Genomic DNA, 17,430 nt, shown 5'->3' on the forward strand with positions numbered 1-17,430 from the left:
GAGAGAGAGAGAGAGAGAGAGAGAGAGAGAGAGAGAGAGAGGAGAGAGAGAGAGAGAGAGAGAGAGAGAGAGAGAGAGAGAGAGAGAGAGAGAGAGAGAGAGAGAGAGAGAGAGAGAGAGAGAGAGAGAGGGGTCATTGAGGTGGGAGGAGCAGTTGAACCAGCCGGCCAATCTGGGTAGAGTTAGACGCGCGGCGGGCTACCTGTGCAGCAGAGAATAGCTCCAGCCAACCCGTTCTAGTACCCCCTCTGGTTCATGAGCACGAGTCCACTCCGTGAACTTTTGTTCACGGAGTGGGCATGCTGCACCAAAAGCATCCCCGTGAAATACCGGCTAAACAGTACATATCCCCACCCAGCAGCACTCAGTAAATGAATTATTAAAATGTATATCTTGAAATTAAAGTATTTTATTCTCAGCAAACTGGGTTGTTTCTGATTCCTTTCACATTTAAACATTACTGACTTACTCCAATTACTCACACGCAAAAATATAAATTTCCATTTTAACCTTTTGCACCCCCCTGAGACACAGCATACAGAATGGGAACTGGAGTCATCAAACTATTTTCAATGGCAAGTCTTCTGGTAACCCCATCCACTTCGAACCCTTCAGGTGTTTAGGTGGCAAAAGATCCTTGCCATTGGATGGAGTTACCAGAATTTAACAACGAGAGGTCTCGTAAATGATTTGATGAGTCAGGCCCCAGGACTGCATCATCCACATACATAAGAAAACTTACGGTGATATTAGAAAAAGGTATGCTGAATCAAACCTTTCTTCTAATAAATTACATTTTTAACATTGTTTGTACATACAATTTAATAAATTCCCAAATTTCCACTTACTTAAAAATGAAAATTACAAATAGAAAATGGAATTTTCATATATTAAATGTCATATCCTGACAATGGATCATTTACATCTTGACCTAAATAAATACAACCCAATGGCATTCTACAGATATATAAATAAATCACATTTCTGAACCCCACTGGGTGACAAATGATGGACTATTTTTTTTTGATAATGGCCAATTCACTATTTACATTCTAATTTTATCTCAGTATCTCAATAACAATAACAGACCAAAATGTTTCAAGGATTGCAAAAGATGTTACACACACGCACACACACACACACTAAAAAGAAAAATATATAATATACTACATTCACAGTGTAAAACATTCCTCTGCATTTCCAAAGTGCATAATTTCTAATCATATTTGTCTATGATTATCCTACACCGATAAATTAACATTCAAAATAAAATAAAGCAGAATTACTGATATTGGGCCTCACCTTGTGAGAGTTTTAATGAAATAATCATAATAAATTTTCATAACCCAAGTTTCACATCTTTGTGTGACAGAGAAAAGATTTTCCTAGAAAACCCACAGATTGCACCTTATGAGAAAAATGGAGTGTATGAAAAGGTAGCTCAGGCATGCTGGTTTTGTCAACATTCTACTAGACACAAATCAAAACTGTACAGTACTTTCAGCACAGTTTTATACTGGTTTCTCACAACGACTACCTCATTACCTTAACAAGTTATAAAATATAGAAAAAGGTTTACAGGTTGCAGCCAACAGCATTTGCATGCAAGTAATGCCACATTACATCTGCGTCTTTGGTTGGTCAATTTTTACAGCACTGCACTCAAGAATCATCAGCGTTACAACACTGCTTGTGTCATTAAATTCCTATTGATGTGAACTTTAGAATGCATCTACTTTACCAGTATGCTGCAATGTGCATACATTAAAGGTATTTTATAGAAGCTAATAATCAAAACTTCCCTGCTAAGGCAGGGTGGGACAAATTAATCACTTCTACAGATATAATTGGTTCCCATTTTTAACAGTAAATTTGATTTACATGAAGAGAGAAAACTTAAAGGTTACTGCTTATCTGCACAGAAACAATGCTGACATTGTTAATAATATTATGCCTGTTGTGGCTTCCCTATGATCATTTTTAGTGACAAAATAATTAGAGAACTTAATCTCTGAAGGTAAATAGTTCATATGAAAAACTCAAAAGGTCATTCACAATATGTTACAAAACTGCTGTGTTCCATCACAGTCTTACAAGATTTACTATGACAAAGGCCTCGTCTCCCTTAGGCTGGTGCATCCTTCATGTACTGGTCCAGCTCTGTGTCGAGGGCATTCTTGGTCTTGCTCATGTACTCGTCCAGTTGCTGGTCCAACTCTTCTCGAGTGCAGTTTTCAGGAGCCTTGCCATTAGCTGCTGCACGCCCCCCTCGGCTGCCTCTTCCTCCTCTGCCTGTGCGACCACCACGTCCTCTACCCCTAAGAGAAGAAAAAGAACTGAGTATACAAATTTTCCAAGGAGACTCTGCACCCTCATTATAATAAAATATCAATAAATGTGAACTTAGCAGGAGAGGCATTGAAGGCACAAAAACATTTTATATTTCTAAACATGACAAACAGAAAATCTAGTTACTAGTCATGTCAAGAGCAAACAGAGAAAAGTTTGCTCAGGCTGCATGTCACACTGAAGGGGATGGAGGCTGCACAAGTATTGGCAAGGCTTTCCTGTAATCTAGGGAGAACATTATGGAAACACTACCTGAAACCGCCTCTCCCTTGCAGTCCAGTAAAGTTCCGTCCACGAAGGCTTCCTCTCATCATGCCACGGCCTCCCTGGATACCTCGTGCTCCGCGGCCACGCAGAAACTTTGCTCCTCTGGCTCCTCGCAGGCCTAAGCCACGTACACTGCTTGCTCCTCTACCTACAAATACATCAGTTACATAAGGTTATATACAGGAAAATGACAAAACCATAATATACACTATAATTATAATATACAGGATCATAACACCAAAAATTTAACGAGGGTCTTCAACCCATCTTCCTGTTCTTCAAGAGATCTTCACCCAAGGAAGTGGGCACAGAAGACTCCAATTTTCCATGCTCTAGCACTCACTTTACACAAATTCAATCCCTTGCCAGCAAACCCTCTCTCTCCAATACTCATCCATTCAACTGGTGGTCTCCCATTAATATCAAACACCTCTATCTCTTCAAGTGAGTTTTGTTTTACTACTGTTGAATTAATAAAGGTCAAGTTGGGGGTATATGCTATAGATGCATTTGACCATGGTGCTCATCTGTCACATTGGCCCTTGAGCCTATGGTGGGTAAGAAGCCACTGCCCTGGGACACAGGGCCTGTGTGACAACCACGTTACCACAGTTTATCTTCCCCAGGTTTCCCTGGGTACCCATCTACTGACCAGCCCACGAGGGAGGTGCGGGAGCCCTGTGTAAACAAACAGCTGCTCTGCCTGTGGCAGGATATTTGAAATGTCAACTCACTACTTAACCATGTATTAGTAAAATTACTGGCCTGATTGTGAGTGCGAGTGGTAATAAGTTGCATATGTCATAACTGGAGGACTACCTGTACAGCTCATGGAATGCACACAGGACACCAATAAGTGGATGTGTCTGAACAGGGTCTCCCAAGGAGGTATAAAGGGTGGAGTCAACAACAGTACCTGAATTGTGAAGCAGACAAACTGTCATTCTCTTGCCATAAAGATGGCAGATACCTGTCATGTGTCAGGTTAGACTCATCAGGTCACACTCTACCTGGGTTTCCATGGTGTGAAATGACCATAGCAGACTCAATTTTTAGTTCAGGTATGAGACCTTAGTATTGCTAATCAAAGCTGTTGCTGAAACCTGTTTACAGGCGAGGTATTCCTATTCCGGAAAAGTTTAGAGAGAATCACTGCTTTAAAAGCTGTTAAAAGTAGGAATACTATGAATATCTTAGTGCTGTTTGGTGGTAGATCAACATGTAAGTAAAGGAGCTTGCAAAATTTCGGAGTTGATTTCTGTTTCTATTTAGTATGTACAAAATATATCTACTGCATATTAGGTGTATGGTACTTAAAAAAAAAGACATGGCCTAGAGGCAGAAACTAAGGTGGTGGGCGTGAGTTCTCATCCAGGTATCCGACAGGTGAGCAAAATGACAGTTTGGCGGCTTCACCTCACTCCCTGGGATTAGCAGGCCATGTCGACTCCACCCTTTATACCTCCATGGGGTCTCCAACAGACAGCACATTGCCAACTCAAGCCTATATGACTTTCCTGTATTTCACCATGGGATGCTGCCATGCTAAGATTTATTTCATATTTTTAATGTGCCAACTTATGTGTAATTACAACTTAAGAGGTTTTACCGTACTTGAAAGTAGAAATTTTTGTAGTAAAACTGCTTAATATACCTCTTAATCCAAAAACTCCTCTGCTTCCCCTGAAGGCTGGGGCTCCTCTGTAAGTGACTCCTCTGTAGCTGACTCCCCGGAATGTGGCTCCCCTGAAGGTGGAGGATCCTCGCAAGCCACGGAGGGATCCACGCCCCCTCATGCCAATGGAGCCCATGCTGCCATCATTGGGTACACTGAGGCGTCCCTGTACGGCCAAGCGCTGCTTCACAGAGATGGGTCTTTGGCCATTCAGACGCTGCTCCACATTTTGCTGAAATGTGTATCCCAGGTGGATGAAAATGCCTCATAACAAAATTGTTTAGGATAAAGTAGCTTTATGCTCACAAGTAACCAAATAGAGATTATATACAAAAGATTAGTTTGATTCAATCAGTTCTTATTTATGGTTCTGTAATTTTACACAAAAATGTGGTTTTAGTTTGATATTAGCTCCCTATTACTGGTCACTACAGTAGCTTATCTTACTGACAAGTCTCCAACTATATTCCCACTCCTTGCAAGTGTTCTCCGTGTGTTGGTAAATACCTTCAAGTTCCTCCCAATAATGAGTGATGAAGGAATACATTTTATGTTCAATTTCCCTCCCATGCAGTTTCTCTTTTTGTGTGGCATACGTAAACCTACCCAAGAAAGATAAATATACTGTATTTAGTTTTTATTTCAAGTGTGTGTAGGATTCACGATAACCTGGAACAATTTCTGTTGACCCCACATGGAGCCTGACTATACATTGGCTGCTTTACTCTACCAGATTACTGACAATCTTACCTTCTTCAGCTTCAAGGCTGCCACAACAGCAGGGCGTCGCTCCATCTGCGCCGCCAGTCGCTGATTCCGCCTGGATGCCTGCGCCTGCTGCCGCCTCTCCTCCAACCCTGGGGCACCCTGACCCTGGCTCATGGGCTTCTCCTGACGCAGCACGGTGAATCTGCAGCAGGACCAGTCTGCCAGTCACTAGCAGGTCATGATGTCACCCTCCTGTGAGCTCATCTTCTTCATGAGAGCGCTTCCTCGCCCTGAAGTGGCTCTAGTCCCCCCTCATGATGACATTTGTGCTTAGGGTCACGAGTACCCACAGGGACTCCCCAAGTTAATAAAAGCCCACCAAAGGTGTCATCTCAACCCTTCTACTTTGCACAGTGATGGTTATGGGTTTTGTTATGTCTGATGGAGCCCTTTCTTTCTACACTGCCTTCTAATGTATAGGCACATCTCTTCTCTTCTTTGTTACTTCCATTGGTAGCAGCTGCCATTTAAACATGAAATATTTCTGAAAAGCAACTTCAAGGATTTTCCACAGACTAAAAATAAATTTAAATAATATTGTGTCAAACATCAGATATGATTGATGACTTCCTCACATTTTCTGATACCTGTGGCAACCACTTGTGTGAAATGAGAGAATGCAAGTCCCAGAAAAAAAAAACTTAAGAGTCGGTCTGAGAGCTACTGGTTGGGTTGTTTGGAAAAGGGCATAGAGTATGGTTGCCTGGTCTAAAGCAGTTTTCACCAACCTACCCCAGTTTTCATTACTAATCAGATCTTATCCTTGCCAAAAATGCTGAGGTGCAATGCTGATACATTTTCACTCAGTTTGTTGAAGGCCTCAGAGGCAGAATATTTAAGGTAACTGTGTAGTCCCTCAGCACGCATTTAACATGCTTCATAATAATTTACTTCACTTCCTTTCTTTAGTTTTACTGGCATGTTACATGTCAGCACAAAATTAACTTGCAATGCTAAATTAGCTGACAGTTGTTAGTCTTGTCGGCTAATGCAGAAGCTCCAGGAAAATAAATGTAAACCTGTCAGCTGTCTGCCCATAAACACTACCCAGGTCATGCAAAGCATTTGACATCAAGACTATCAGACACAGATGAAGATTGCAAAAGACTTCAAGCATTGGGTAGCCTTTGGGTCAATTCTTGAATGTCCACCTCCTGCCTCGAGGATCTGGGTTTGAATCCCATTATTTTTTCTCCTAAATAGACAAATTTCTCATGTACTTTGAAAAGTGGAAACCCCCATGACACTGGAGGCTAGCTGTGGATCCATTCCTACTTTGCATTTGCCCCATTGGGGCAGGAAATTTGATAGCCTGTGTCTTGTAGAGGTTCTGGTCTTGTTACCACAGAAAATGTGATTTGAAGTGACTAGAAAAATCACAGCACAAAGAAATTGATCTACATAGAAGAAAGTATGCTACGTACTGGTTCAAGGCAGACAAAGGCTCAAAAAGGCCTTGAGCCACAAGTCACCCTTTGACTTGACGCTAAGAGTTCACCTCCGTCTCAGGGGCCTGGGTTGGAATCCCAGGTGGAATGGTGGAAAAGAGATTTATTCTTGATATAGATAAATTTCTCACGTGCTTCAACAGGTGGGAAACCCTCTATGACATGTAATGTGCAAGTACAACTTTTATGTGTGCGGCGTAAGAAAAGACAGAAACAGCACTGCCCTCTAGCTATGGTTGCCACACCCCTAGTAGGCCAGCAAGCCATGGCCCTAGGGTCAAGGAGGCTCCACCCCTTCCCCCTGATTGGCTGAAGGTTGCAATTGTGAACAGGTAAATGTTATATTAAACATCATATGATTGGGATTATTCAATGTGGTACGTACAAAATTAAGTATTAATTATTGAAATCGAAAATACTGAAGCAGTCATTACTAACGATACACCAAGAAATACATTAACCTATTATTAAAGGCAAGGCAGTTATCAGAGTTCCTTTAGTCTTGCCTACTATGCACAATACAAAGACATAAATTCACTTATTTCCATTATTTCCCACACCTATCATTCATGAATATAAAATATAAATAAATAATTTTTACAGTTACTTGACATAAGGATACATTTGGTACAATCTAAAGAGGTTTTAGTCATTGTTATTGTAGCTTGGGAGAGACAAACACAATTGACGGAACAGCGTGTGGCAGGCAGTGCAGACGACGCAGCAACCGTTACCCCCAAGCTAATATAACAATAACTAAAAGTCCTTTAGACTTATATCAAACATTGACCTATATCAAGTACCTGTATAAATAATTAACTGATCTTTATTTACATGGAGCCTCCTCAATCCAAGAGGCGTAGCTTCTGGATCTACTTAGGGTGCGGCAACAGTACTACACGATACATTACATCCTAAGAAGACACACACACACACACAAACATGCATGACCAAGCAGTTTAAAAAAAATATAATTAACACTAAATCCAGTTGGAAACATGGAAACAAAGGCATCTCCATTCAATTAATATGTTTAAGATTGTTTTGAGTATTGTATAAGCAGCCTTTCGAGGTATGTTCCTAATTGATTGATATTGACTTGTATCCTGCTGATCAATTTAACCAAGCACACCACCTAGGGGGTCAGCATCTGTTGTTTATCTTATCTTTATTAAACTTAAGACACACCAAGTTGACATGTGTTTGCGACTATCTACCAATTGCTCTGATGTCGTGTTCCCTCCATTAGCTTCCACCTGAGGGGCTCGCCATAGCAGAAGTCTCTCTAGGTCTCCTTGTTCATAGACTACCATTTTGCAGCATCATTAACCCCTCCTGCCTCACTCTCTCATGTATTAATCATATCAATGTATCTTACCTGAATTCTCTCTACAAATTCTAACCTATCACCTGCTCTCACACTTGGTTCATAACATCACCATTCTGCCCACTCACCACACACCCAAACCCCTTCAATGGTTTACATTCACTCATTCCATCCCTCCATACCCCTCACCTTATGCTCTTACATCCACACTGCACCACCTATACACAGGTTTTACTCACTCCATCTGACTTTGTTTGCCCACGTTTTTCAAAGATAAGTCACATTTCTACTGCATATATTCTAAAGCAAGGGTGTGGAGTCGGAGCTAAAGATTTCTGACTCCGACTCCGGAAAATTTTAAAGTTGCTACTCTGACTCTGGCCCCCCTGACCTGGCGCGTAGGAGTTGTCTCAATGGTAGTGTGTGTGTTTGTGTGTATATATGTGTGTGTGTGTGTGAGATGTCTTGACAGGTGTGTGTATGTGTGTGTGTGTGTGTGTGTGTCATTTTCATCAGCCAACTTCTATAATCACAGAATATTCAATGATCTTACCTATGTAAATTAATAAAATAGTGGCAGTCAGTGATGCGTTTGATCTCAGATAAGCGTTTCTTGTAAACTGCTGAGCAGTCTCAATCAGGTTGAGACTTGAGAGTGGAGACGCGTATGAGTACCACAGGAATCAGACACATTCAGTATAGGATATTTCATGTGTTACTGGGTATGTTTTCTCCAACATCATCTAGTAATTTATCTCAATGATCTATATGATTATTTAATCAGGCAAAATATCATGAATATCCTGCCATAATAACAACCCATAATGCTTGCCTGAAATGTCTGCCCACAGGAGCCCCTACAAAAACAGCACTCAAAAAAATATTCTGCTAAGACACAAACAATTATGTAACACATGCATTCAAAACAGCCTCAATCAAGTGTAGAAGATAAAGGAAACATGACTTACAATATGCCTTTTGTAAAAGGAATCTGAATTCCTTCCATAAATAATTAATAACAAACCCCCAAATCAAACTCCCCTCATTTTACATCTGAATTATCATACAAGCCTTGCCTTACTGCCTAACTAAAAACTGAATAAACTATTTTATAAAGGCTACCAACAACTTTTCAAATCAACATGCAGCAAATAATGACGGTTTTTTAAGCATTTCATCCCTGTAAAAAATATTTGAGTGTTTTTGAAAAATTTCTCTCTACACAATGTTGACAAGAAAGATGTTATGATAGTCTCATATATATATATATATATATATATATATATATATATATATATATATATATATATATATATATATATATATATATATATATATATATATATTATATATATATATATATATATATATATATTGGGAAGCTTAAAATCCAAGAAATATAGCAGATAATAAGAGTTAAAATAAGTGATATTACAAAAGCACATAAAAGATGAAAGCTAGAATATGTAAATAAATACATAAATAAATCAATCCCTTGTGTTGTTAAGAAACAGGAGAAATAAGCCAAGACCAAATCTAGTGCAGCACGGGGCTGCTATAATGGTTCCAAAATTTCAAGAGTATTTAGGTGCTGGCTCCCTCGGGTACTCCTCAGTCTGCCACACCGCCAGTTTAGTCGCTACATAAATCTTTTTCTCCATTACATCAGCTATTAACTATTTCTAAATGAAGTTTAAATAATCTGATTAGATATAATTCTCTAATAATGGTATAAAGCGTTATGAATATTTCGTTTTTCTATAGAATAATAACAATTTTGTATAAATAACACAACACTAGACAGCATTGCTTTACAACATTGTCAGAGTGGTGACTGTGACCTCAGGTCACCCACGGTGGAAGCTACCTTTTATCCCCTGCCACTTGCCCTTGCGGGCTACAGTCAAAAGAAAGAACTTACACCAAAGCTCTGCTTTTACAGACCTTGAAAAAACAAATTTTGGCTTTAACAAACATTCTGGGCCAGTCTGATAGACCGTGTTTCCCGCCATATAAGACGCGCCTATAAATTAACAATATATATATATATATATATATATATATATATATATATATATATATATATATATATATATATATATATATATATATATATATATATATATATATATATATATATATATATATATATATATATATATATATATATATATATATATATATATATATATATATATATATATATAAAATATCCACATTTTCCTTGAGCTTAATGTATATGCAGTATTACATTTGGCCACTTTACTTATGATTACGACTATGATACCATATGTTGCTTTGAAGAGTTATGGAGCTCTTATCCCTAGCAGCTGTAACTTTGAAATGGTCAACAAAAGGGTTGGTTGGTAGATTCACTCACTGCGCAGGCATTAATTTTCGCCGAGCTGCTAAGGGAACTAACGTGTAATAGCTGCTTTAAACATCACCGCTAAGGTACCCTGCACACTGGTGACTGGCACGTAGCAGTGTCGTGTTTTGAGTTTCATGTTCACAGAGCGCCATGCCACGCGTCTTCTTGTGACCTGTGTGGCTTTATCGCTTCACATGTCCTCCTCCTCTCTTCTGCTTATTCATGCTTTCCTCTTCTATTGCATCATACTATTCGTTATTTGAATTAATCAAAATTTGCACCTTCGGCGTATACTGCGCGGGGGTAACTTAAATGTTTGGCATTTTAAGAGTGAAAAAGTGTGTTATACACATCAAAATACAGTATATTTCATTCTGGGGACATCTGGGAACTATTGTGTAAAATGGAAGTGTTTTTGGGTGTTGGTCTCATACCAGTGACAATAACCCTTGGGCTTACAAAAAACATACCATCGGGGTATAAGACGCAGGGTGGTTTTTTGAATCTTTTTTTCCCGAAAATAAGTGCCTCTTATATGGTGGGAAATACAATATGTGGGTATTTATCAAACAACTTCAAGAAGTGCGGGGTTTGGTTCAATGTTAGGCAGATCAAACATATACACGCACATCAGTTGGTGGCAGTGGAAACAATCCAACCGGGCGGTGCGAATTTACTCAGTATAGCTTTGTCTGCTGAACTGTAAACACCTTTGCTCTTGTCCTTCCATGACTCATCTTTCAACTAATATAATAAACAACTTTCGTTATATATGGAAATGGTCAATGATGGTAAACTTTCAGCTCATATAACAAACAAAGTTCGTTATTTGTGAAAAGCTCAGATCCCTTAAATATAACGGATTTTCAGGTATAAAATCATCTCCCTGCCCCCAATTGGTTCGTTAAAGAGAGGGTTTACTCTATTTACAATGTAAATATAAATTTCTTAAAAGAAAAAGCTAATATATTGAGGTCTTATAATGGAACCCCCAAGAGCAGCTGCTTGAACAGCCAAAGCTACCATCATTAGCAAAATGACAGACAGGAAGAAAAAGAGAAAAAGGAGTAATGAGAGAAACCCATGCAGGTAGGTATGGCAGTGCAGCAGACAGACCCATGGGGGCCAACGCCCAAACTATCCTGACATCTAAGAACCACTATAGCATAAAGCATATAGGCTGGCTGGAATGAGTTTCTAGTGATTAGAGTGTAAGATATAATACCAATCAATTAGCTATAAGATTACAGAACTTGTTCAGTTCATAATGCCTATCATCTCTAACTTCACAAGTTAACATTCCATACTGGACTTATTTAACTACAACATTCTGCTTAGCCTTTCCCGCAAAAAAGCTGAACATGCCAAAAGCACCTGAAAATAGCTCTATAAAAGCTACTAAAACAATGTTTACCCAAAAACATCACATTATGACAAAGTTCACATTCTTAACCAATCAACGACCATAACTGTAGCATAACTGAATTTAAATTAAACAGAAAAAAAAGTGGAATGAGAACCCACACAGCTATAATACTTGACATCAATCATCATTAGGGACATAAGGTGGGGGGTGCCTTGCTTCATCCACCCTACGACGCTAAACTCTGTGGTTCTTCTGGGCAAGTCTCCATGCATGCCCTCCATGTCCCCTTCCCATCCCATCCTAAGTACTTAACATCAATACACAGACATACTAAATGTTGATAAATACCTTATTAATAATTATAAAAAACTGTGATGAGAACTAAAATGATTTCAGTGAATACAGAGGATGACATCACTTCACGAGCTGGTGCTTGAAGGGTGCTACAGCCAAATCAGAAGTCCTCTTCATTTTATGTCTTGCCTGCAGACTTGGTAGAAAAAGACCTTCAGTGTTAGGTCAATAAATATCCAGGTATTGTATTCCTGTTTCTATGATTGTAATTTAGGAGCTATTTAGGGTTTTCCATCATCAGCTCTCATTCTTCACCTGAGAAAGGGCTCCCGTTTCAGACAACAATGTGTACCGTCATGGGTCACTGTACCAGGGTGAGGCACCTTCCAGGCCACACACAGGCTCTCCACCAGTCCTATGATCAAGGCTTCATGGTGGAGGGTTCCATTCATGCTGTGGTGTCTTGTGCATTCCTGCACACACCCAGCCCAGCACAGGATCAGTCCTGTCAATCCCTGGAGCCATGTACTCCAGAGCCTGTGTGCCTTTGGCCTGAAGTTGTTGTATGAATTTCATTTTCCCATTAATTAATTACAAATATAGGAATTCATACTCTCATAAATGTCCATGTCATCAAAATTTCTTAATTTGTAAAATCATCCAGTAGTGTTTAAAATTTTAGTCCTCTATGAAGTGGTAGACTAAGCAACATTTTTCCTGGTCAGGAAACTGAGCATGGGCCAGATATGAAACAGCTGGGACCATTGGCTTTCTTTTATAAGCCAGAACAGGACCCACATTTGCAGAACTCCTCACCACACTGCCCACTTTCTTTAATAAGCTGTGCAGTGAAGTGGGAGATAACTACAGATAACTACATTTACAAATGGCCCAAATACAGCTGAAACTATCTTGCACATTGACACTTGACTATTTATATGACAGTTCTAATGAATAATGAGGACTCATTGGGAAGGTTTTAAGGGCTTTTTTTCATTGGCTGAAGAAGCTTAAGTTAGGGCCTTGGGGGAAGGTCCTCCAGATGCCTCATGGGCCAACTAGCAAACACCCATGACTCTCTCACCGGTCGTTCAGGGACATCCTGGTGGTCGATTTTAATATAATCTTCCCAACCGACATCTGAAATAAGATAAATATGTGTCACTGACCATTCAACATATAAACTGAAAGAAAATACATCCTGACTAAGTTGACATGAAAAACAATGCACATTACCAATAAAGGAAATGTTCCTAAAAGTTTTATAAGGAATTGAAAGAAAAACTAGTCAAATCTCTCTCTCTCTCTCTCTGATAAGGTCAAGTTATGGGTAATCAAGATACTATATGATCATATACATTTACATCATAAAATCACCTCATCTGATTGTCTATTCTGACTCCTGACCCTTAGACCTCCCTTGAAAGGAGTGACCATGGTAATACATCAATTGACAATCTGAATAAAAAACAGGATAGCAATTGCTAGCCTAATATTACAAAAATGGATTATTTTGAAGCAACACAAAAAATGGACACTCCTAAAAACACAGAAATGATAAGAAAAGGAAACACATTATCTGTTTTTAAAAGGGCATCGAATGCTGAAGAAAAAATCAAACTTAGGGTGAAAATCTATTAAAATTATCCATCTCACAATGGCAAGGTTTCTGTGTTATAATTACCCTGATAATTAACGATGGTAGAAATCACTAGTTTTCTGAATTCTTCCCCTCCCAAATCTAGTGATTCGTGAAAAAAAAAATCAGAAATAATTTTTTTATCCTCACAAGCAGTAGTAAGGAAAATATAAGCACTTCAGCCCTCACAAGACTCTGCCACCTTTGAAGCAAGTGACTGCCTCAAATGCCATATTAAAAATTGCATAAAGTGAAGCTCATCAAATGTATTAATCAAAATTAATTGAACATATTTAACCTAACCCAACCTGCAGGCAGGGGCCTTGTCTCCCCTTATCACAAATGAATCAAACCTACTAACAGCTGAAAAAAAAAAAAAATGCAGCTGGTTATAAAGAAGAATGAATAGTATAATAAAATGTCAAAAAAAAGTATCAGACTCAAGAGTGCAATTGACTTTTTAAAATATCACGCATTTATAGGTCTAGAGGCTCAGTAACATGGACTAGTTGTGATGGATTTCTTTTTCTTTTTTCTTCTTTACACACATAGACCTTATTTGTTTATTTCCAATTATTATTATCAGTTACTGCATTATGATTTCTTTGTTATAAGTAACACATGAGCTTTTACGAGAAATGTACTTGAAAAACGGATGTTTTTAGCATTCTAAGGAGTCAGCTGTCCTGTCCCTTAGGGGGTAATCAGACCTATCATCACCTTCTAACAGAGGGTGGGGGAGCTTTACCCCCTTCATCCCCATTAGTATTTCTGTGAGAAAGGATTATAGAAAACTGAATACAAGACAAATAGTGTCATGTCAGGGATTATTGGAGAGGGTAGCCTACCAACTTCGAGACACTGACTGCCTATTTCTGGACAAAATATGATGCTGTCAATAATAGAGATAGTATTTTTTCCTGTAAATCACTAAGTGATGGACTTTTCAATGCCAAAGGTGCACCCGCCACCGCCCTATGCCCACCCGTTACCATCGGCCTGCATAGTGGACCCACCCTCACCACCACCCTGTCCCATCCTGCGCTGCATATTTCTGCCAGTGCACACCGCATGCTGAATGAATTTAAACTACCGTTTACTATTGATGAGGTTTCACGCCCCACTCTGCAGGGCCGTCAACAATGCATTGATGCTAGCCTCAAAAAAATAATCCTTGATGCACTCATTCGTAACGTCATAGTGAATGAGTGAATCTTGATTGCTATCATGAAGATTACTGCTGTCATTTTAATAAACTTGTCACTTAGCCATATTTAGGTTCATGCAAAAATGTCAATATCTTTTCTTTTGGTATTATTCTAGACTGTCACCCGTCTCACGGCCACGAACACCTTGGTGCTCTATGAGGGATTTAGTGTCCATAGAACACACTGCCATATTGCTTTGCCATCTCAAATTACACTTTTTCGATATAATTTTTCGTAAATATTTACGTCAGTCGCGACTGCCATAGTAGTGTTGTGAGAGGGGAGGAAGGGTGTTTCCATCACAAACAGAAGGGGGGTTGAGGAGCCCCCCGTTAGCTAGGTTACGTAAAGTTAGGTTTGGATAGTTTAAATTTATTCAGCATGCAGTGTGGGGCAACGGAAATACAGCGCCAGGACGGGACATGGCAGCGGCGTTGGCCGATGCTGCGAGAAATACCTCCTCACTGAAATAAGTCGCTCTGCTGTCCACCACACATACGTGCTAGGGGAATACACACCAGGAAAGCATTAATTTGCCTGGTTTTGTTCTAGTCTGTCCACTTTTGATCTTTGTGAGAGGTGTGGTGAGTGAAATATAAAAACAGTAAGCAAGCTGAACCTCTCTGCAAGATATTTTTTGGCGGCAGCGGCGGGTGTTCTACAGGCTTTGAAGTCTCATTTTATTAGTGACTTAATGATTTGTGACAGAAAGTTAGCAGATTATTCATAGCACACCGAAACCTGCCAGAAAAAAATTGTTTCAGGGAATATTTACGAAACCCTAGCCACCTCTGGCAAAGTTAATACTTAGTACATCATGGATTTCTTTTTGGTCCCTGATTGCAGTACAGTCACAAGTGACTTCCGAAAAGGAGAAAGAATCCAATTCAGGGACTATTTATTGTTGAAAATAGGGGATAGTAATTCACAAAAGCGTCGCCTCCTCTGGCAACAGTACTGCCGACGCAGCCGCAAAATAGCTCGCAGAGGGTTTAGGGTGGGGGAGCATATTTAAACTATCCCAAATGAACTTTATGACCTAACGGCTTCCCCTCGATCCCCCTTTTAACCCCCCCTCAAGTATATGCAACTTATTTCTGCGAGGAGGTATTTCTCGCAACACAGCGCCATGGCCGCAGGCAGAGGAGGCGACGCTTTCGTGATTTATTATCCCCTATTTTCAATAATAAATGGTCCCTGAATTGGATTCTTTCTCCTTTCCAAAAGTCACTTGTTACTGCACTGCATCCAGGGACCAAAAAGAAATCCATGATATAAGTATTAACTTTGCCAGAGGTGCCTAGTGCTTTGTAAATTTTATTCATTGTTTCATCCAACAGTGCCCCACGGGTGACAATCTAGAAATTTACCCTTCCTTTATCATTGCACTGCATTCAGGGACGAAAATAAAATAGAATCCATATTGAAAGCATTAACTTTGAAAGAAGTGGCTACCCTCTCATCAATATTACCCATAATATCACATCATGTATATACTTAGTCAGAGCTGGACAGGAAAATACCTGCAATAATATCGTGATTTCATGCACGCAGTGTTCTAGGACGGTTGTAAATAAATGGAGATGATGTAGAAATCAACTAAAGCAGTGAGTGGGCGAGTGATAGCGAGCACCGAGCTGACCTGCCGCCCACGCCCGCTGGGTTTTCCAACTTTGGTCTCGGCAGCCTGACCCTCCTGGACACCCTAAGATAAACCAACCCTGAGGCGCCCGGAGAGTGGACACAGCCTGCACCCCGGCCAGCAAGCACCGCGGGCCATCATTAATTCATGAGGTAAAAATAGATGTTACTAATAATAATGGCGTCATGCTTCCCCCCGATCTCTAATCTCGCGTTTTTCACCCCAATTCGAAGGTTTCCCTCTACTTTTCCTGGACACTACAACACTACAGTACTTTAGGAAGCCTCAGTAATGGGCACTCACCTTTAATTAGGGGTAAATGGCGTCAATCTGTGCAATAAAGGCCCGCTAGCGCCTCTCCCTCCTGGCGTTGATGATGTCTCTGCCTCGGCTGTGTTGCCATTTGCCATAACACTCCATTAATACCTTTCCTTAATCGATATCTATAACAATGGTCTGCTTTTACGTGGATAATTAAATGGGATAGATGGTTTTCTATTTTCTATTTTGTGTTTATTGTACCTTTAGAGAAGCGTGGACACATAATTAAAAGACGCTGCCCATATTACGTACATTACTCCATTAATACCTTTCCTAAATCGATATCTATAACAATGGTCTGCTTTTACGTGGATAATTAAATGGGATAAATGGTTTTCTATTTTCTATTTTGTGTTTATTGTACCTTTAGAGAAGCGTGGACACATAATTAAAAGATGCTGCCCATATTACGTACATTACTCCATTAATACCTTTCCTTAATCGATATCTATAACAATGGTCTGCTTTTACGTGGATAATTAAATGGGATAAATGGTTTTCTATTTTCTATTTTGTGTTTATTGCACCTTTAGAGAAGCGTGGACACATAATTAAAAGATGCTGCCCATATTACGTACATTACTTTATTAATTAATACCTTTCCTTAATCGATATCTATAACAATGGTCTGCTTTTACGTGGATAATTAAATGGGATAAATGGTTTTCTATTTTCTATTTAATGTTTATTGTACCTTTAAAGAAGCGTGGACACATAATTAAAAGACGCTGCCCATATTACGTACATTACTCCAT

The 17,430-nt window shown here is 39.5% G+C and overlaps 1 protein-coding gene and 1 long non-coding RNA gene across 2 annotated transcripts in view; one reads left to right on the plus strand and one right to left on the minus strand.

Annotated features, from left to right (window-relative positions):
- Positions 1–4,264, plus strand: part of LOC126995568 (uncharacterized) — an 18,023-nt gene extending 13,759 nt beyond the window's left edge. The window contains exon 3 of the long non-coding RNA XR_007750422.1: positions 3,243–4,264. This is a non-coding gene — a long non-coding RNA (uncharacterized LOC126995568). The remainder of the gene's footprint in view (positions 1–3,242) is intronic.
- Positions 394–16,769, minus strand: LOC126995566 (chromatin target of PRMT1 protein-like). The gene is made up of 6 exons (XM_050855222.1): positions 16,658–16,769; positions 12,950–13,005; positions 5,042–5,201; positions 4,271–4,523; positions 2,602–2,764; positions 394–2,318 (listed from the first exon to the last, which is right to left on the minus strand). Exons 2-6 carry the CDS (start codon positions 13,003–13,005, stop codon positions 2,126–2,128), a joined length of 825 nt encoding a protein of 274 aa, XP_050711179.1. The 5' UTR covers positions 16,658–16,769; the 3' UTR covers positions 394–2,125.
- Positions 16,770–17,430: the final 661 nt, after the last annotated feature.

This window comes from Eriocheir sinensis, chromosome 8 (genome assembly GCF_024679095.1).
Source record: "Eriocheir sinensis breed Jianghai 21 chromosome 8, ASM2467909v1, whole genome shotgun sequence".
In the NCBI taxonomy this organism is placed as follows: Eukaryota; Metazoa; Arthropoda; class Malacostraca; order Decapoda; family Varunidae; genus Eriocheir; species Eriocheir sinensis.